We start from the raw sequence: 20,073 nt of genomic DNA, 5'->3' as shown, positions 1-20,073 counted from the left end.
TGTTTAAAACGCATCTGAAAACATTCATCACCCCAACACCCTTCATAAAAAGAGGAAGGAACGATTACCCAAAGAGAAACACACTTTAAGGAATACAATCACCCATATATCCAAATTCTTTAGAATACCTTCCTCTTCTCCAACATCAAGCTCAGCTTCAGGCACCATCTTATTCATTCACCATCTCCTTCCAACACCAAGTAATGACAGTAAACCTGTCTTATTATCCAGGACAAAGAACAGGTACACCCTGGCACTTGAGCTCTCATTATTTATTAACGCACATGGACATTGGTGAGATTATATGCAGATACAGATCAATCAGAAAAAAATTAAGTTTTGTATGATGCCATAAATGATGCATTCAGGCAGTGACAGGAAATGGCATTTATGTATTTGTGGTTCCTGCTTCCAAACCTTCCCACACTACTAAAGGTCATCAACTGTATCAAATCTGAAAACATGTATCAAATCTGAAAACATGTATCAATAAGTATCAAGACCTCCAAAATATTTTAAATGTCTTTTCCCTGGAGCTTATCCTATCATAACAAATAATACATACAGAAGAAAGTAATTATTTTAGGCTTAAGAGAGAAGACACCTGTGAGTTGATGCACTGCCATTAGATCCTTGAAATTAATCAGGATTTGCAAACTTTCCAACAGTTGACTGTTCAATTTCTAGACTTAGAGATTAGTATTAGAACAGATACCAACTGGCAAAATTGAGTTCTTTAACAGTACAAGGTGACTACTACTGTTATTCAGTAAATGTATGGTTTGGCCAAGGAATACATACAGATCTACCTCAAGGCCTCAATTCTTGTCATTTTCTTGACTAGTTATAAATATTGCCTATATATATTACTGGTTCAATTTAAATCTAACCAGAACAAGACCCCATATGTTAACGGCACAGAATGAATAGCATATCACCATCTGCTCCCATTCCACTCTTTATAGCACACAGTCCTTGTACAGAGAAGGTAAGCAATGAACCCCTGAACTTCAACCAGCCTACCCAGATGCCAGGTGGATTGTTCAATGCCATATAATAACTCTTTTGACAGACAGTAAGGATGTGACAAAGGATAGAATCACTGATAGCAGAAGTAATTTATTTACATTAAGTTTCTCCAAAAAGACACTCCAATTTAAACACTATGGGTACCCAATTCTGTTACCCTAAGCAGTAAATCAAGCCCTTTCCACTGCAAACGGACAAACTGATCCTATCACTCCAAAACTAGGGTCCTGTGACTGTTAACAGCTATCAAGAAAGGTTACAATGTTTTCACAAGATTTTGGAGCTGTCTTCACAGAAGACAAAGTCAGGAAAAAAAAAAAAAAATCTTTCGGTGCTAATTCATACCACCTTTCTAAGACAGTATAGCTTGTTCTTGAAGGCAATCTCAGCAAGTACTATAATTTTTTTTCCATATCTGAAAGAACAGAAAATTTTCCAGCCTCATTAACAATGAATAAGAATAACAGCATTATTCCAATATGTCCTAGGAAGCATATTGAGTTCCACAGTGCACCTAATCCTTCATTTGAACTTTTCTTTGACAATCTATTCATCTGATAATGTTCTTCCACCTAGTTCCTCCTACAACTACAATGCAAAATTATGTAGACTGGTGTATCATTTTAGAAAGGAGAAAGCTATTTGCTTACATCATTACAGATTTCATTAAGTAAAACCAAACTGTATTATTTTTCTAAAGACACTTGTTTCAAAGCACCTGGAAGTCAGATGGCATGGAAAGACAACTGTTGATTTCAAGGAACAAGAAAAACTATCTTATGAGATAACAACATTACAAGTACTTAGGTTTCTTTAGCCACCAAAGACATCCTCTGGATAAACTGCCCTCTCCCTCCCCCTCTCCATCCTGTCACAACAGTCCATGTTTTAGAGCAGAGTCTTCAAGTACTGTCCCATTTTCTTTAAAAAGCGCAAAAGTACTGAAACACCAACAGATGCCATGAATTAGCCGTCTTTAACCTTGTAAATTAATATCCTGCTTTGGGGTTTTGAAGTATAAGAGGAGCAGAAGCAGATGTTATAAAATACAGATTAGGATAAACTATTCATCAAGAAAGTATGACTAAAAGTCTAGCCATGCTGAAGTAGATAATCTTGTAAACTACTACAGAAAAAAGTCAAAACTGATTTTGCTTCCTAAATGAATGACTGAGTTCTACTATCAATTTGAAAGGCTCCAAAGAGAAAGAATGTTGCTTTGAGCATTGGTTCCCTCCAGGAAAAATTGACGAAGCAGTAAGTAGATTTACCTTTAAAAGGAATTAAGTATTTCATGAATTGCAGAGACTCCAAATAATATAACGTTTCCTGCCTATAGCTAGCTCTCTCATTTTAACAGAATGTCCATTAGCAGATACTTTATTTTAGACTAGAAAGCAGTCTAGCAATTCTCAGCCCTGTTTCTACTCTTCCTTGCTGAATTTCTAGACAAGTAGGCATAAGACCAAATTTATTTAGAAATACCCACAATAAAAAAAACACACACACACCCCAAAAAAAACAACACAAACCAAAAAACCCCACCGAAAAAACTCAAACAAAACCACTTTCACTGACACTAAAAGGCAGCTCAAGTAAAGGAAATAAAAAGTGCCTTTGTTTCCTTCTCATCTGCTCACAGGGGAGGGCAACCCATTAATAAAGAAAACTACATTTTAAAAGCTACATTTGTAATATAGCTTGTCTTAAAGGAAGAGAATGAACCTGGCAAAATTTACACAAGTTTCAATGTGCTACTGCTCATTTTTGGCACATTCAGTAATTCCTTGCAGAGATAAAGAAGTGTTAGAATAATTCCCAGAAAAAGATTTGCAGTTTTTTGAAAGTTTCTTTCTTTGAATTTGTGCCTCTTTGAACACCAGAAGATGGGGTATAGAAATAAGACATTAGGAAAAATTATATATTGGGGAAAAAATCCAAATTTTTAGAGTTAAACAACAAATTAAGTGTAAAAGATTACAAAAGAAAATTTTCCAGTGAAATTAAGGAAACTGACTACTGCAAAAGAATCATAGAATCATTTGGGGAATAAAGAAACCAAACACAAAAACAAACAAAAAAAACCACCCCCAACATATAAAAACCAACAACCAGGCTTTTGAACAGAGTCAGGCAAAACTGAAGCTAATTTAATCTATCAACATAGCCAGCACCTGTAAACATTTTAAATCTGGATGATCTGGAAGTTATTCATAATATCCATAGGCAAATCTCTTCCAAAGATATATAAGTGTAAAATTAGGCACTGTATTATTTTAGAGGACAACCCACTTCTTTACTACCTCAATATATTTAAGTTACAATCTACAGAACCTTTGTATTTATGTGGTGGAGCCCAGCAAGAATGGCTAGATGTCAGATATTAAAAGTGCCTTACATAGTCAGAAATCTCTTACTTAAGTTTAAAGAAGTCAAACTAATAGCTAAATAATATATTCCCATCAGTAGTGATAAAAACAAGGTAAAACTTTACAAGACTTACTAACAGATAAAGCTTAAATGGTCTGAGTGCCAACTATATAACTATGCTCTCCAAAACCACATCCTTAGGAAAAAAAAATAGTACCTATTCAGTAAACACATAACTCATATTCACTAATGGCCTACTACATGTCCAAATATTCCCATTAAAAGAAGAAAAAAGAAAAAACCCAACACAACAAAAAACCCAAGTAAGTTCTTCCTCATAATTCCAGTCATATTCTTAGTGGGCTTCATATAACACTTACTGGAGTAAAAAAGTGAAAAGAAAGATCTAGAGCTGAGATCCAGAATTAGGTGGAGAAGAGGTGAAAACCACCCTGAAAAGTCTGCTTTTAATAAAAAAAATAAAAATAAATTTATAAAAGCTACCAAAGGAATTTTGTGTTTAAATTTCTGATGTCCAAGTAAACTTCTGTTTATTTTAAATTGCTTCTTCTATTAAATTATTATTCCACAGGTATCTGGAAGACATAAACTCTGTTGCATCTAGGTAGCATCTCTAACAAGGAAAAAAATTTTCCAAGGACACATTTTCCCCCAGGAAAATGAAAAGCGATAATTCATTTCTACAGAACTTTTCTGGAATAATGTTCACTAGAAATTCGAACACAAAAATATTTCGGTGGAAACCATCTGGACATAAAGGAATCATTCAGAAATCTATTAAAAAAAAAAGTTTTTAAAATCATGTGGAGTGGGTTTGGTTTTGGTTGGTTTTTTTTGGTTTTGGTTTCTTTTTTTTCCCCTCTGACTTTAACCTTAAGGATCATGAACTAAAAAAAGCTCAAGTTTGAACCTCATCCAAAACATGAAAATAAAAATGTAAGGGAAGGAGGGGAGCACATGTCTGTATACAAACTCAAGAGGTTTAAAATGTCTTTTTCCCTTCCACTGCAGACACATTCTTAAGCAAGTGGACAAGGATGACTGACAGCAATGGACATCTCTGTGAATCTTAAGGGGGCTGCAAGCAGCTGATAAGGCCCCATAGAGTTCTGAAAAAATTTTCACGAAGGAGCCATGAATGATGGTAATGCTGTAGTAAAGAATATTACCACGCTGGGGTGCAGGACTGGTAAGTATTTTGTCTGGGGATCATTTCTGAGGCGCTTACCTCCTTTGAAGTCTCTTGGCGTCAGGATGAATGCTAGCTGTCCTCGGGCTGCCATCCCTTTGAGGGGAGATACAGATGAGCCCAAAGGTTCTCTTCTAAACACAAGTCCTTACTGCAAGCTGGCCAAAAGGTCCCTGCAATCAAAGAAATCATTGTGGTTTTGCATGTGGCGCATTTATGTCCTTTAATCAAGGTTTGTCAGCCATCTAAAATGTTCAACCACAAAGGAAAAAATAAAGGCATCTGCCAGGTAGCCAAGGCAGAACAGAAACTAAGGAAAGAGAAGAACTGTTCATTCAAGTTTGGACACTATGAACTCCATGAGAAACATAGGTAACATGATTTTTCAGACTAAGCAGGACCGCCTCAGTATACAGTATTTAATACATGTATATATGTATAAAGAAGCTGTTTGCCTTTGGAATCATTTTCCAATACTCTGAAACTCCTGCCTTCATGAGATCTCAAGAAAAAAATATCACATTTTCATTTCTAGATATACATTCTAGTCAATGTATTCTACAATTTAAAGCAGCAGACACTCGTCAACAATTACCTCTTGCAATTACCACAGCAGTATACAATTAATCCTTAAATGCACCATTTTTGCCACAAGCTATTTGTAACAGAGCTTGCAGAACCACTTGCTAGGAATAAAAACAACAATGAATGTTCTGTCATGGTACTGACAAAAGATTCCTTCTGCAGAGCATTTAGCAGACTTTTGTGTTTGCATGCCAACATGCTAAAGCCACAAGCTCCATGTTTTCCCTTGTGTGAGTCATCTCTAACAGTGTCCATATTCACAGCTTCTTTGGCACATTTCCTGGGCACATGCCCTTCCACCACAGAAATGATTCCTTATAGCCCAGCTGTCACAAGCCTAGGCATGTCATATTAAGCACATGATTTCCCAGAGCTGCAAACTATTGGGCGATCTGGGTTTATAACTCTTCTAACAAAGTATATTACAATAAAAGCAAATAGATGTGTATTTTTTGTATTGGCTGCAAAATCAGCCCCTAGCTAGTAAACACAAGAAACTCACACAACAACAGAAAAATAGTACACATTTCACTTCGTAAAGGAGTGGGTAACCACTTCTTCAGAACACTAAATGTACACAAGTCCATATTCTTTCTCTTCCCACCTGCCTACAGCCATTTTCCGTTTTCTTGCTTCATAAAACACTGGTGGGAGAGTGAAAAAATCTGGTCCCTTACAACCCTTATCCTTTTAACAGTTACATTTTTGATTACTCAGTGGGGCTGACAATAGTCATCCTTCCATTCCCATCCCTGTCCACCAGGCAAATAACTACTTCATAACCACATCTACTGAACCATTGCCTTATGGGGGAAAAAAACTAATTGCAATCTGTGGTAGATTTCCCAGGAAGTCCATTTATAGAGGCAGACGAAAATTAATGAGTGACTTATGTGGTTTTATAAGAATCCCAACATTCCATCAACTCACCTCTTACAAATAGTCACTGAGAAGGCAAGAAATACAAGAAATGTAACCCATAATCAAAGCTCCCTGTGGAACTGAATTTTACTGAATGATACATCAAATGATTATTAATGAACTGTACCAGGTCACAAAATGGGAAATTAGAAGCAAAAGCAAATCATGAAATCGGAAGGAAAGTAAATCAGCATTAGTTCACAGAATTCTTTATTTCAAATAAATTGCACCACATCTAAAGAACTTTGCATCCAGCGAATACTGAGATTAGTAATTTCCCCCCCCAAAAATGTCACCTATGTATCTCAAACCTTTTTCACTGGACTAGTTCACCTCAATAGTGCTCAGCACGCTTATAAATTACTCCCTTCTCTATACCAGAAACAAACTTCCAACAGCAAATACAATGCAAAAGAGCCCCTTCACTTCCATTGTCCAAAAATACAGTTGCTTTAATGCTTACATCTGTTCCTGTTTACCCATTACATCCAATTAAATTCAAAATGAAAGGTACAACTCAAATTTACTTCTTAGCAGAAGTATCAGTCCACCCATCGGTTTAATCCTTTTTTTACCACTTACCACAACTTCCAAGATCTTTTGCACCCCTGCTCTGCAGCCTGTAAAGCTTTAATCCTTTTTCCCCACCCCTTTTGCATTCACAATGCTATTAAATTCCACTACTCCCTTTACAGAACACTCATAGGCCAATCATTCTTCCAAACTTTTACTACTAATGAACTTGTACAAATCAACTCTAGAATATCTCAGGATTTTCAACTCAGACTTCTGTTAAGCTCATCATTTCAGTCCCTGTAAAACAAATAATTTTTCTGTAAAATTCTTATTATTTTCCACTTTTTCTCTTTACAACTCTTACCCTGACCCCTAATTATAGATAAAAAATAAAAACACTTTCTATTCACATAACTCATTTCCATTCCACCTTCCTCCTCTATGCTCTTCTTTCTTACAAGTTGCAGTTTCAAGGAACTGTTGAAGAAAGCAGAGAGGGAGAAAACCTCAGCACCTCCAAATGATTATTTTTATCCTAACTGTTACACAAGAGCTTAAAATTTAATAGTATAATGAAAACTAGACCAAAAGAACCTTAGGAATTTGTTTGAAAACACTGGCTTCTGAATACAAGAACCACAATGTTTTAGAACTAACACAGTCCATAAACCTGTACACTGTGAAATTTCCCTTTTGAAGTTCAGTATTTTTGAGTCTAACCAACTTTTTCAAAATAACAGTCCCTGAAAGTTCTACATTTAATCATTTTAAAATGCTTACTAACATGCTCTTCAACACACCATAATATTCTCTTATGTACGTAAAGAATGTGATTCTTCTGCTTTTATACAATCTCCATAAAGAGATTTAGAATAATTAATTTGACCCAAAGAACTGCATAAATGCCAAAGAATACCTAAGTAAAAGAAAGGTAACTGAGCAATACAAACTATCTCATGTTCACATTAAAGATATGACACAAACACCGTAACTATATAACTACATAAGAACAACAGATTATGACAGGGGTAGGTAAAGAAGTTTTCAATCAAAATGGCAAATGTTTTAGAGGTTCTTGAGAACAACAGATCAACAGACTGGCAGCCATTTGATGGTGCAGTAAAATCACATTTTAGTTGAGAAGCCTCATGCCAGGAAGTCTATTTGGAACCAGCCCACAAAACTAATGCACCTAAACCTGAGAACAAACACATACACAAGTTCTCTTTTTTCAGCAGTACTGTTGGCTAATCAAAGAAGCTTCATGAACAGTGTGTGCTCCCTTAAAAACATAGAGCAGTCTGCACCATCAGTATACAATCCTCCCACCCTTAAAAAAAAAATTAAAACAATAAAAATACAAATAAAAAAAATGTGATTAGTCCCTGGCCTACTCAGTGAGCTGAACCATTTCACTGAAAGTTCTAACAGGCCATGTGGCCAGTTGCAAGGCAGAGTTGGATTTCCCTTTAGCAGCAGCAGCAGCAAAAAGCTTGCACCTAGATACCATACTAATACTCCCTTTTCAGATATCTCAGGCCTGCAGCAACAAGTGTAGCAGCTAACACACAGAAGGACATTTGACATAAACAAGATCACATACTATTAGAAAGCAATGCTATGTCCTCCTGATTTGTATGGCCAAACTAAATAAAAGAACTCATGTTACAGCTACTCTAGAAGCAAGATGTGGTCCTTTTTTCTCCCCCCAGTTTTTAGGCCAACTGACTCCACCATTTTTTTTTATTATTTTTTTGCACCAGAACTAGCAATTCCAAAGCCAGGGGTTGGAACTGGCTCATCTGTTAGTGTTTGGGGTTTGGTCTTTTCAAGAGCCAGGTTATTTTTGGAAGGAACAGAAGACATTGAGGAAGCTTGATTCCCAGGTGAACCAAGTCATTATGCAGTCAACAGATCCCACACAAGTAAAATGGCAGGAATATGAAAGCAAGGTGGGGAACGAGATACTGCTGCTGCCTATTTTCCATACCTGTTAGATCTGCCTAAAGACAGATACCAAGATGTGAAATTATGCACAGAATATTTCATACCATACAGAAGTCAGCAATCAGAGCAGTATAGAGGCAGCTTTTACAAGCAGTACGACACAAACATATTACTTTCAAGAACTGATATTTTACATTAAGCTTTCTAAATGTGGATTTAAAACAAGATCAGAATGACATGATACAGTTAAGTATTCAAACATTATAGAAACATAATTAGTACAAACTCTCCATTTTCTTTTGAGACATACTAGTGATCCTTCCCAACCTTGATACACTTGTACAGTAAGAATTATTTAGCCATAAAAGACTAAAAGCACAGAACTGATTAACAGTGATTAACTGATTAACTGATGAACAGGAAAATTCTTGAAGCCACCTTTGTTTAGTAGATAGATTTTTCAACAGACATGGAAAAATAGGGCAATATGATGCAGATTTCAGAAAGTGATAATAAACCCTTGGACTGCTAAAGGAAAGTAGTGGAATGACAAGTTTCTAGAGTCACAATTCAAAACAGTATCTTTAAATAAAGATAATGCAAACAAGGGACTTTTTTTCTCAGTAGGAGCACAGCAAATGGGAGAGACAGAAGTAGTAAAGACTACAGGCCACAAAGATTCAGAGTTGCAAGGTAACAATTAGAAATAAGAAGGGACCAAACTACTTTAAATATGAAAATAGGGCCTCACAACAAGACCATGCATGTTAGAAATAGAGTTTATAGATTCTTTGGCATCCTTTTATCTTAGTCTTATTATGGCCACTAGGAGCTGTATCAATAAAACTCATTCTTTCAACCAGTAGACTGACTAGATCTGAGAGCCTATCAGAACCATTACACAATCCTTCTTGTTACCTCTTTCTGGGCTGTCCAGCCAGATGTCACATCCGCATTTACTACAGACAAATGAAGGCAACACCCATGCAACTTCTCTGAAGGCTATTGCTGCCTAGTGAGAACAGAGGAGGTTACCAACAGCTTCAGAAGAAAAGCAAGCATACCAGAATAGGGACTGGCTCACAGGAACCTGGGCTTCATTTTGTTCTTCTGTCATTGCCACAATAACAGAGAATCTGCACTCCCAGCCTTCCTGTCATTTCAGCTGCAGGAACTCCTACAGGATAAAACAATTCCATCTGGCTTTGGTCAGGGGAACAGAGAAGCCACAACCCCTCACAAAATGCAATGATGACAACATGGATGCAATCGTAGCAAGCAAAATGACAGACAGTTACAGCTTTTTTTCAATGAGTTCAGAGAAGGGCAACAAAGCTGGTGAAGAGATTGGAGCACAAGACTGATGAGGAGTGGTTGAGGGAGCTGGGGTTGTTTAGCCTGGAGAAGAGGAGGCCCAGTGTTGACCATATCACACTCTACAACTACCTGAAAGGAGGGTGTAGTGAGGCAGAGGTCAGCCTCTTCTCCCAGGTAAAAAGAGACAAGACAAGAGGGAACAGCTTCAAGTTGCACCAGGGGAGGTTTATATTAGATACCAGGAAAAATTTCTTCATGGAAAGAGTTGTAAAGCACTGGAACAGAGAGCCCAGGGAAATGGTAGACTAACTATCCCTGGAAGTATTCAAAAAACATGAGGACATGGTTTCATGGTGAACATGGTGGTGGTGTCAGGTTGATGGTTGGACTTCATCTTAAAAGGTCTTTTCCAACCTTAACAATCCTATGATTCTATGATTCTAACCTCCATTCAAAGTTCAAGGACTGTAGTTTGCAAAAAGTCAAGTCTGCAAGAGCACTAGCTGCTGTTATAGGGCTGGCCACACAGCATAAATGACGGAACATAAAGAAACCACTCACACATTCACTTCTCCCTGTACTGAGGTAGCAGCCCCTGTTGCAGTGCATTCTACATTCCTAATGCTAAATGGGAAAAATCTCTGTTCCACCCTAATAAGCACGATGAAACCTGCCAAAAGCTGCTTGCTATATCAAATGACAACAGAATGCACCAAGTCCATTAACTTCTGGCTGACCCACAGCATACATTTAAGGTCACATCAGTTCAGAGATGGTCATAAATGTTAAAGTAAACCAGTCAAACCTGTAAAGCAAAAGAACATCAAATTAAAACTTACTGAAGTCACACATAAACACCCACAAAGTTACCCAGATTGCTGAGGCAAGATTATTGAACATCCATTAATGTTCTTAAGTCTTAGGCTTCTTTCAATTCAGCAAATCATCATCATGGCTGGGCTTCGCGAACGAAGATTTGGGAAGGGTTCTACGCACATTTGCTACAGGCGCACTGGTGGCTGAAAAGGCCAATGTGAGATAGACAAGTCCAGTTGCAAAAGGCACAGCAGAAAGACTCCTTGGATGGTATTGACATGACAGGATTCTTTCTGCGTTGTCTTTTCTCCTCGAGAATTCAGCAAATACTGATCTAAAAACAAACAAACAAAAAAAAAAACCAACAAAAAAACCAAACCTGCTAGTGACATAAAACCCACCTCATACGAGCTTTTCCAATATTTAAGCTATCTTCCCTTTAAAACAGTGTGTGGTTATCAGATGAAATTTGCTTACCTTGACCACTCAGCAAATACATCTTGTCATATTTTGGCATAACAGATTAGAAAGCACTAAACTATCAGCACTTAAACACAGAAAAGCTTTCATATATAGACACTGAGTCACTTCCAACCATCTCTTCAGAAAAACAAAACCAAGCCTGAACTTCAGTAATCCTCTGGAATACATGCTTTCCAAATTCCAAGATGTTCCTGAGGCTCTTTGCTGACTACACTGCAGTTTTCCAGCCACACTGTGAACTGGCCATATTATTCCAAGAATGGTCTCACTAATGCTGTGAAGTCTTATTCCACTTGGATCAAAAATTTAAACAGTTCAAAAGAGAGTATCTCAAAAGCTCCAAAGAATGCTAGAAACATACATCTGGAAGATGAAGAAACACAAGCTTAGACAGTAATATTTTTTAAAATACACCCTATAAGACTAGTTCAATACCAATTTGATATTACTTGTACCTAGTTACACTGGATGATGAAACTACTTAGTGATCACTTGCTCTGCCATTATATTCCTCTGTATAGAAGTCTAAAACAAGGAAATTAAAGAATTTTTAATGTATACGTACATATATAACACATTGATCTCAGCTTTTGTCCGTATACATATATTAACCTCAGTTTTGAGAGTTATGCACATATATATATGTAAAAAAGTCAAGGGTCTTTAGCTTCAACTTTTTAAGCATAAAGACAAATTAATTTCCTCTTAGGTATTTCTAAGTATTAACACAAGATCAAGAAATATATAAATGTTATGAAGTTATAATAAAGCAGCAATTAAAGTTATTAACAAAACTGAAGAAACATCATCAGAGAGGCATCTAAATCTTGGAAATAAAATATATTACAAAAAACTTGGCCTAAAATGGACAGGAGAAACAACCATGGAACCAAATATAACTAGCTCTTGAAAAATTGGTAAAGCAGAATAAGATGCAAAAAGCAGAGCTGACAGGCTCCTAGACAGAATAAAAGCTTTTAAAGTAAGTAGCATAGCAACACTTTTAAAGAGTTACAGTATGGAAAAACTCAGAAGAGACAGGAAACAACTTCAGTCAATTTTATAAGACATATAAAAAAAAAATTAACAAGGAACAAAGAATCCCTATTCCATTACGAGGAAGGTAGTGGATGCTGTAACCTAAAATCTAAAGAAGTAAACAGACCCAGAGAACTTTCAAGAATTAATTTTGTAAAGATCTAAAAGGACCGATAATTCTTTTATCCATGGAGCATTCAATCAGATCATAGATGGAACAGATGAATCTTTCTTTTGGAAAACAGCAAGGAATGCTGATACAGGTTTTTAACACACCATGGCAGATAAGGAACAGCAATCCCTGTAGATATCTGCACCCATATAAACCATGACACGGCAAAATGCTTTAAGAGCAGCATTCCAGTTACTACATCCTAATAGTAGACAAAAGACCTTTGTTGCAATAGAATGACAACACGAAGACACCATATTTAAAAATACTTTGTCTTAAGAAAAGAGCATTTCCATTCCTGTTTTATATAAACATCTTTGGATTTCTGTCAAAAAGATGTACCACAAATAAGTTTACATCCAGGATGACTGGTACCCACTTCAGTACTGCTTTTGCTCTATTTGAATGAACTGACCACAGCAACTATACACAAAACTCCAACAACAGATGCAAAGAACAAAGTCTAGAGGGAATGCAAGACTTGCTCTGTGTGAGCAATAAGCTGCTTTTTATTCAAGACTCACTGTGCTAAAGCAGCAATACTTCACACAACCAGGTCCATATGGCTTACTCTCTGCATATGAAAAAAGAATTGCTATAAAGCAAACACATTTCTGAAAATAGGAAATTAGGGTATACAGAAAATTGTAGAATAAGAAAATTTAATCAGCCTTGGAGTATATCACCCTACTCTAGAAAGCATTTAGAAATGAAATAGTTTTTTAAAAAGTAAATTTCTAGAACTAAGTAGCTTTCATTAACTCGCTGAATTTTAATTCTTATTTCAAGTTGTACTTCCATGTATATCAGGCAAATACAGTGGTATTATACAAGCTTTCTAAAATTTCAAGCAACAGGTTCCTGAACACACTGGCATGTATAATGACATAGCTTAATGGAAGAAGGTGTGGAATAGCAGATAATGAAGAACAATATAATGATTTCCCAAAGACAAATTGTTCAGGTGTCAAAAAATAAACAAACATAAAAAACCCAAGCCCAAAACATTCTGGTTACTTATAAAAGACTTCATGGCAGTGTCCGTTAACCACCTTTGCTGAAAATACAGAATGCCTCTTAAAATCTGTCAAATATTTCAAAGGATATCAGATCAGGTATTCTGCAATTACAGAAACTTGTTCTAGAAGGGACATAAAACACTAACCATCAAGTATGCAGTGTCCCAAATGAGACAGAAAATTTCCTTTCCCAATATCTTGAAACTTGTCCGCCAGGAGAGTACTTAGAAAAAAAGTTACCACATAATAAAAGACACCTCTTCAGCTCACAAAACGATACACAGGACACCTTGGGAAACAAAGACTGATCTAGAGCCAGAAGGAAAAAAAATGAGAGAGGGAACAGTTCCAACAACAATTTCAATTTTTCGACCAAACATTATGTAAAATAAAGTCAAATTAAGAGCTCTCTATGAACAGTACTTCTTTCTTTTCAACATCCACCAGACACATGGTCACTATGCATCAGGCTGCACAAACTTTAGAGAACAATAATTGATGAAGTGGCTGGCAACATAATCTAAGATCCTATTGTTCTCCCACTTGCTTACTTCAAAGAAGTTTACTCTGTAAGAAAACATTAATCTTTCTTGTAATTAGTGCTAAACTGTCCAATCACAGAAGAAATAATGTTTCCTAATCGCTCAAGACATGGAAGATTAATGTGTTGAAGATTCTCAGTGATGGATTATTACACTGTTAGAAACAGAGCTAAAAGGTGGTCAGACCCTTAGAACTACATATGACAGTCCTGGCTTTCAAATACATCAGAGACTTGCAGCAAATAAACCTAGATTTCTAGTCAAAAATATTAACCAATTCATTTAAATATTAATATGGTCCTTTTTAAGTGTATGTGTGTATATATGTATATGATGACGCATCATTGCTATCCAATAACAAGCCCTGACTCTTACTTTAGAAAGCAAATAGAACTGTAAAATGCTTCCTTTGCATTCTACCACTTCAGCATCGGCTAATAACTACCACATATTAATTTTTAACAGCATAAAGAAATGAGGTTTTTGTTTTGAAGACCAAAAGTTCTGTAGTACCAAGCATCTTGCAAACAACATACATTCACAAAGAACTAAAGCAATGAATAAACATGAGTTGTTGTACACTCTACTAGATGTAAAAAGAGCTGTACTTTACTCCAAAAATAACTGGAGTCATACATAGACACTATTAATACAGTATCTTAGAAAGTTGACGTAAGTTGAAAAATTCATAGGCTACTGCATTTGGCAGAAGAAGGGATGTGGAAGACTACAAGTATTTTCAGAGGGTTCCCCTCACAACAATAAGCACAAATATCACTAATGACACTTCCATCCAGCCAAATCCATTCAGGGTTCAGAGCCCTACAGCCTTCTCTCACCTTCAATTAGGAAAAACAACCGTTTGCCATATGACCTTCACAAAATGCTGACATCCACTTAGTTCATATTTGAACGCTGGATTCTCTTTTTCAACTTCATTGTTATTATAACTTTTAAAAACTACTAAGTGGTATTCCCATCAGACTTTTTCCTATATTCTATTTCACTTATCCTGTAAGAGCTGACTATTACTCCGACGCTCTTTCATGTGGGCACAAATGACACCAAGGAGGTAGTGGATCAAGGGTTGGACTTGATGATCTTGGAGGTCCCTTCCAACCCAGCTGATTCTATGATTCTATGAAGGGTAACTAGGAACCATCAAACTCAGTTTCAGGGCTCTGGAGACGGTGGTCAAGGGTCTGGAGGCCCAGGCAGTGTTCTCCTTGGTCGTGCCAGTTACGGTAAATGATGAGAGAACTAGTTGGATTTACAAAGTAAACAGCTGGCTGTGTCACTGGTGTTGGCAACAAGATTTTGGTTTGGGACCCTGTTTGCTGATTGGGAGAGACAGAACCCACCTCATGAAACGGGGCACATGAGCCTTTGTTGACAGAATGGCCAACCTGGTAAAGTGAGCTTTAAACTAGGAAAAGTGGGGAAACGGAAGAGGACTATGGGGTATCCCCTTGCAGCCCTCTTGGGATATTGACACATTCAAATACCTCTATAAAATGCCTGTACACCAATGCACACAATATGGGGAACAAATAGGGGGGATTTGAGATGTGTGTGCAGTCGCAAATCTTTGATCTCACTGCAATTACCAAGACATGATGGGACAGCTCACACAACTGGAATGTCGCAGGGAAGGGCTACATGCTGTTTAGGACAGACAGACCAGGAAGGTGCAGTGGTGCAGTTGCCTCTATATGAGGCAACACTCGGAGCGTACTGAGCTCTGTCCTGGGGAGTTGAGAGCTTATGGTATACTCTGAAGCCTAATCAACAAGAAGGGCGATTTAATCTGTGACACAGAAAGCAGCTAATAAGCAAGCTCTAAGTGATGCCCATGTATTAGAAAAACAAATTACTTGGCAGATTTTCCTAGTTAAGGTATAGGGCTTGACATGCTTCAGTGATCTCAGACCTAGGGGGAGGTTAACACAGCTTGGGAAGAAGGGTGCACCACTGATAGTGGACACAAAGAATGCAGAATTTATGGGCCACAAAGACATCTGGCAGAACTCCCAAGATAAGGAAGAAACTGATTAACGCAACTCAGCAACTGCGCTGAAATCAGCTCCAGCTGGGTAAAGGTAATTCTGGCAGGGGGAGATTGTGACTGCTGACCCAAGAAACCCACCAATCCAAAAGAAGACAAAGATTCTGCATGTGGACTAGCTAGCACTAGATGTAACTCTTTAACCAATAGAAAGTAGAATACTGATTAACAAGAGAACTATTTAACTTGTAGCCAATGAACACTAACTCCTTTGTTTGCTAAAATGTATGGATAGTAAAAGGTTTTTGATAGATAGTGTGTTTGATTTGTGGAATACTACGGAGCACCCAGGCTTGTGCAACTCTGAAATAAATAATCAATGTCTCTCTCAAGTGTTTAATTATTGACTAGTTGCACACTGGTTTGGCAGACAAGATGACCTCGCCAGTGGTCCCTTCCAACCTTAACCATTCTCTGATCTTACTTTCCTCCTCTAAAACGAACAGATTTGAAGCAGAGAGACAGTCCAGGAGAGAAATACCACTTCTGCCTTTTTGCCATACTTCACTTAATTATCAATCCTTGACTCAGAAATTGCAAAAGTAATAATAGAAGCCACAAAGAAAAATTTATTCAATTTACTGTGCTCATTAAGTGCCTCCCATTGCTTCTGAGATCTAAACTATACATAACTTCTAAGTTCAGTTTCACCAACAAGTTATCAGGTCTAAAAACCATTCACAAAGCCCTTCACTGATAAGATATCCAAGTGAACTGGTTCAGAGCACAAGGAAGAAAGGAAAAAACTGTCTCTCTCTTAAGCAATGCATCTCCTGGATTCAGAAAAAGTCCTTTTTTCTTTGGAAACTAACTGGCGGCCTCAGAAATATAGGGATAAAACAAGGTCCCCCTTTCAGAACCTTCATGTTTTTGCTGGTAAATAGAACGCTGCCACAAAAGCAAAAGCAGACTGAAAATTAAAGTATTTTCTGCCTATTTCTAATTTTAAATCCTGCCAAGACAGTAATCTCTTATCTAGATTGCCATCTCACTGTCATAAAAGAAAGGGCTATCCAGATGGGAACAAAGTCTGCCCAAAGAAATAAAGTAGTACCAAAAGCTTCCAGATATTTTCACTACCTTCTAGACATAATAAATCACTACATCCATCCAATTAAAAACAAAAATAGAAAACCAAAACAAAAAAGCAAACAAAAAAACTTATAACTGAACTCTGATGCTAATAATAACGCACGGGGACGGAAGGGAAACAGATTCAGAAGACAGTCAATGGAAATCCCTTCCATCATTTCACTTATGGTTAAAGTGCAAATAAATTAACTTTTAGATTTTAATTTTTAAATCAGATAAAGGCTAGGTTCAGTCTCCTCAGAAAAACAACTTAATAGCTTAGGTTTGATCCCTAACGATCAAAACTTGACAAAAAATTTCAAGCTTCACAGAACAGCAGATACTACATTGCTTTTAATATTTTGACAATTCAAATGCAGACTTAGCTTAAATTTTCAGAATTTAAATAACCACTAGCTACATTCTCCCAAAATTAAGAGAATCAGAACTTAACAAACTCATGTTATTGAAAGGTTTTTTTGCATAGAAATATCAAAAGACACATGTAATTTTTTTCTGTTAATTCTGTCCTACTTTACAAAATATAGCAACTCATTTTTTCTTTAGAATTGAAAGGACATAAATATATTTTTCTTCAACTGAAGTCTGATTGAAACCTTGTCAATGAAAACAGGCACAATTCAATAACTTGGAAAAGAATTACTTACAAAATAAAATCACCTTCATCTGTATCTTACCTTTAAATAGGATCCATAATATTTAGTTACATATGGACTGTCACATTGACTCAGCACTGTGATTTCTTGTTGGATGTCTTCTATTTCATCTTCTGCTTCTTCTAGGTCAATAATTTTTATAGCAACAACTTTCTGAGTCCGATTGTCAATTCCTTTAAAAACTTCACCAAAAGAGCCCTTACCAATTTTCTCCAGTTTTGTAAACAGTTCTTCTGGATCTGCCTTCAGAGTCTGTTAAAAGTAAGAGAAAAGTTACTCAGTATTTGTAACACTAAAACAAAATGTGATATTTTGGAAGGAAACAAACACTTCAAATTCCACACATTCCTATTTATCTAGATACTTTTTTTCTATCTCCATAATTATCCCATTGTTCCTATATCCCTTATATGCACACACTGCAAGGTTTATGCTTCTGTGTATATGAAGTACAAATTTAATACTGTCCTTATGTCAGGATTTTATCCTATCTGGCAACAGAAAGTGCTGCTCCTTCAATTTTTTCTTCTTTGCCAATAAAGAGCACCTAGAATGAAAGATCCTTACAAGGATTTGTTTTCTATTAAAAGCAAATCAATCAAACACCACTACTAATAAAGGTAAACCTTATGTCAAACCTGTTCTCTTGAAACTGGTTCCTTCACAGATCCCAGTGTCCTTCTCTTTTGTATTTCTCACATATCTCATCCTCTTAAGGATTTCATTCACGCTGTTCAGTGCACAGAGCACTATTTCGTTTTGTTTGATGTGCCAAACAATCCTCTTCAATTTTCTCCTATGAAGGATCACCTGCATGAATTGCCATGCTTCCTCCTTATCTCTGACCCCAAGGTTTTCTCAGGAAGGATTTATTTATCTTTTTCTTCTTTTCTCAGTTGTGTAAACTCATTCACTTCTAAAAAACATCCTGTTCCCAGCTTCCTTGATTTGAACAGTCACATAATAGCTATGAGCACTCACCTAAACATGCAAATATAAGACCCAGGTGGACCACTCTGCCATATTTACATTTTCTCTACTGTCAAGCATTCAGTTTGCTACTGATGCTCTTAGACTATTCACTTTCAATGCACAGATTATAAATCCCATGGTATACCTTCTTAATCTTAGCACAAGGAGCCTTCCTAGCTGGCAAAAAATATATATAAATTACAACCACAGGGGATTGGAAAGGTCCCTTTCAATCCAAACTATTCTATGATTAAACTGGAAAAGTCATAGAGGGAATAGTCACAAAATGAAGAAAAATAGGATAGAATTACTTAGAATCTTTTCCTTAAGAAATAAAATGAATACTTCAAAAACTTGTTATTGTTTATGAATGGTGACAATATACTTCTGCCTATCTCCACTCTCACATCTCAAAGGTTACATAATTAGCCCATGAAGCCATGAGAGGAAAATAGTCTAGAACAGATATCTGGAGATATCTGACTTTCACAGCAGAATCAGGTGTTTTGAGGACTAGGCGAGCATTGTGTTTGTCACACGTGATTTTATCATCATGTGGCACAAACTGGGAGCACACTACTACTTCTAATACTTCAAAGTAAGCTATGAGACATCATACCTTCCAGGTAATCATCCCAGGAACAGATCACTGATGAGATAAGCCCAAAGAAAAACCATTCTAAGTGTACTGCAAGACTTCACCAGCACTAAGAAGCTCCCCCTGCTCTACATCTTATTGATCCCTACTTCTATCCAAAGTCAGTTTCAGAAGGATATGGGGAGTTCTCACTCTTTTGCCGTTAAAAGTAACAGCAAAAGATCCAAATCCCTTCCACCAAAAGAAGCTTGTTTTTCCTTTAATTTCGATGTAATGAGATTTACATATTATTACACATTATTAAATATTACATACATAATATGTCTCCCACTTGGAAACCAGACTAGGGCACTTCATGTTTTCCAGCAAGCGTAGTCATCCTTCAGCTACACAGTAGCCCCTATCAACACCTCCTGGGACATAATTTCTAAGAGACCACAAAACTACTAACTAAATCGTGCTGTACTGGTTCTTCTCACGCCTCACAGAATGCTCTGTTGTCAATATTCAAACCAGTCTTCTCTGAGAATTACTCATGAATAAAAATAACTTTAACACCTGCACCAGATATTTTCCCTTGTGGAAAATCAGTTATCAGTCTATGATTTCATACATACTGTGTTGGAATTTGAGATGATGTGCTGTAGAGAGCTGTGAATGCCTATCCCATCCTCACAAGCCTTCTAGTTCCATTCACTAGCCACAGGAATCAGAGCGTTACATCA

The 20,073-nt window shown here is 36.8% G+C and overlaps 1 protein-coding gene across 1 annotated transcript in view; it reads right to left on the bottom strand.

Moving 5' to 3' along the window:
• Positions 1-20,073, bottom strand: part of STK24 (serine/threonine kinase 24) — a 56,218-nt gene that overhangs the window by 24,276 nt on the left and 11,869 nt on the right. The window contains exon 2 of the mRNA XM_032681070.1: positions 17,800-18,030. Within this exon, the coding sequence (XP_032536961.1) occupies positions 17,800-18,030 (231 nt within the window). The remainder of the gene's footprint in view (positions 1-17,799; positions 18,031-20,073) is intronic.

The sequence above is a fragment of the Chiroxiphia lanceolata genome, chromosome 2 (genome assembly GCF_009829145.1).
Source record: "Chiroxiphia lanceolata isolate bChiLan1 chromosome 2, bChiLan1.pri, whole genome shotgun sequence".
Classification (NCBI taxonomy): domain Eukaryota; kingdom Metazoa; phylum Chordata; class Aves; order Passeriformes; family Pipridae; genus Chiroxiphia; species Chiroxiphia lanceolata.
Note: the sequence above shows the minus strand (reverse complement) of the source record. Positions and strands in the feature narration are given on the sequence as shown.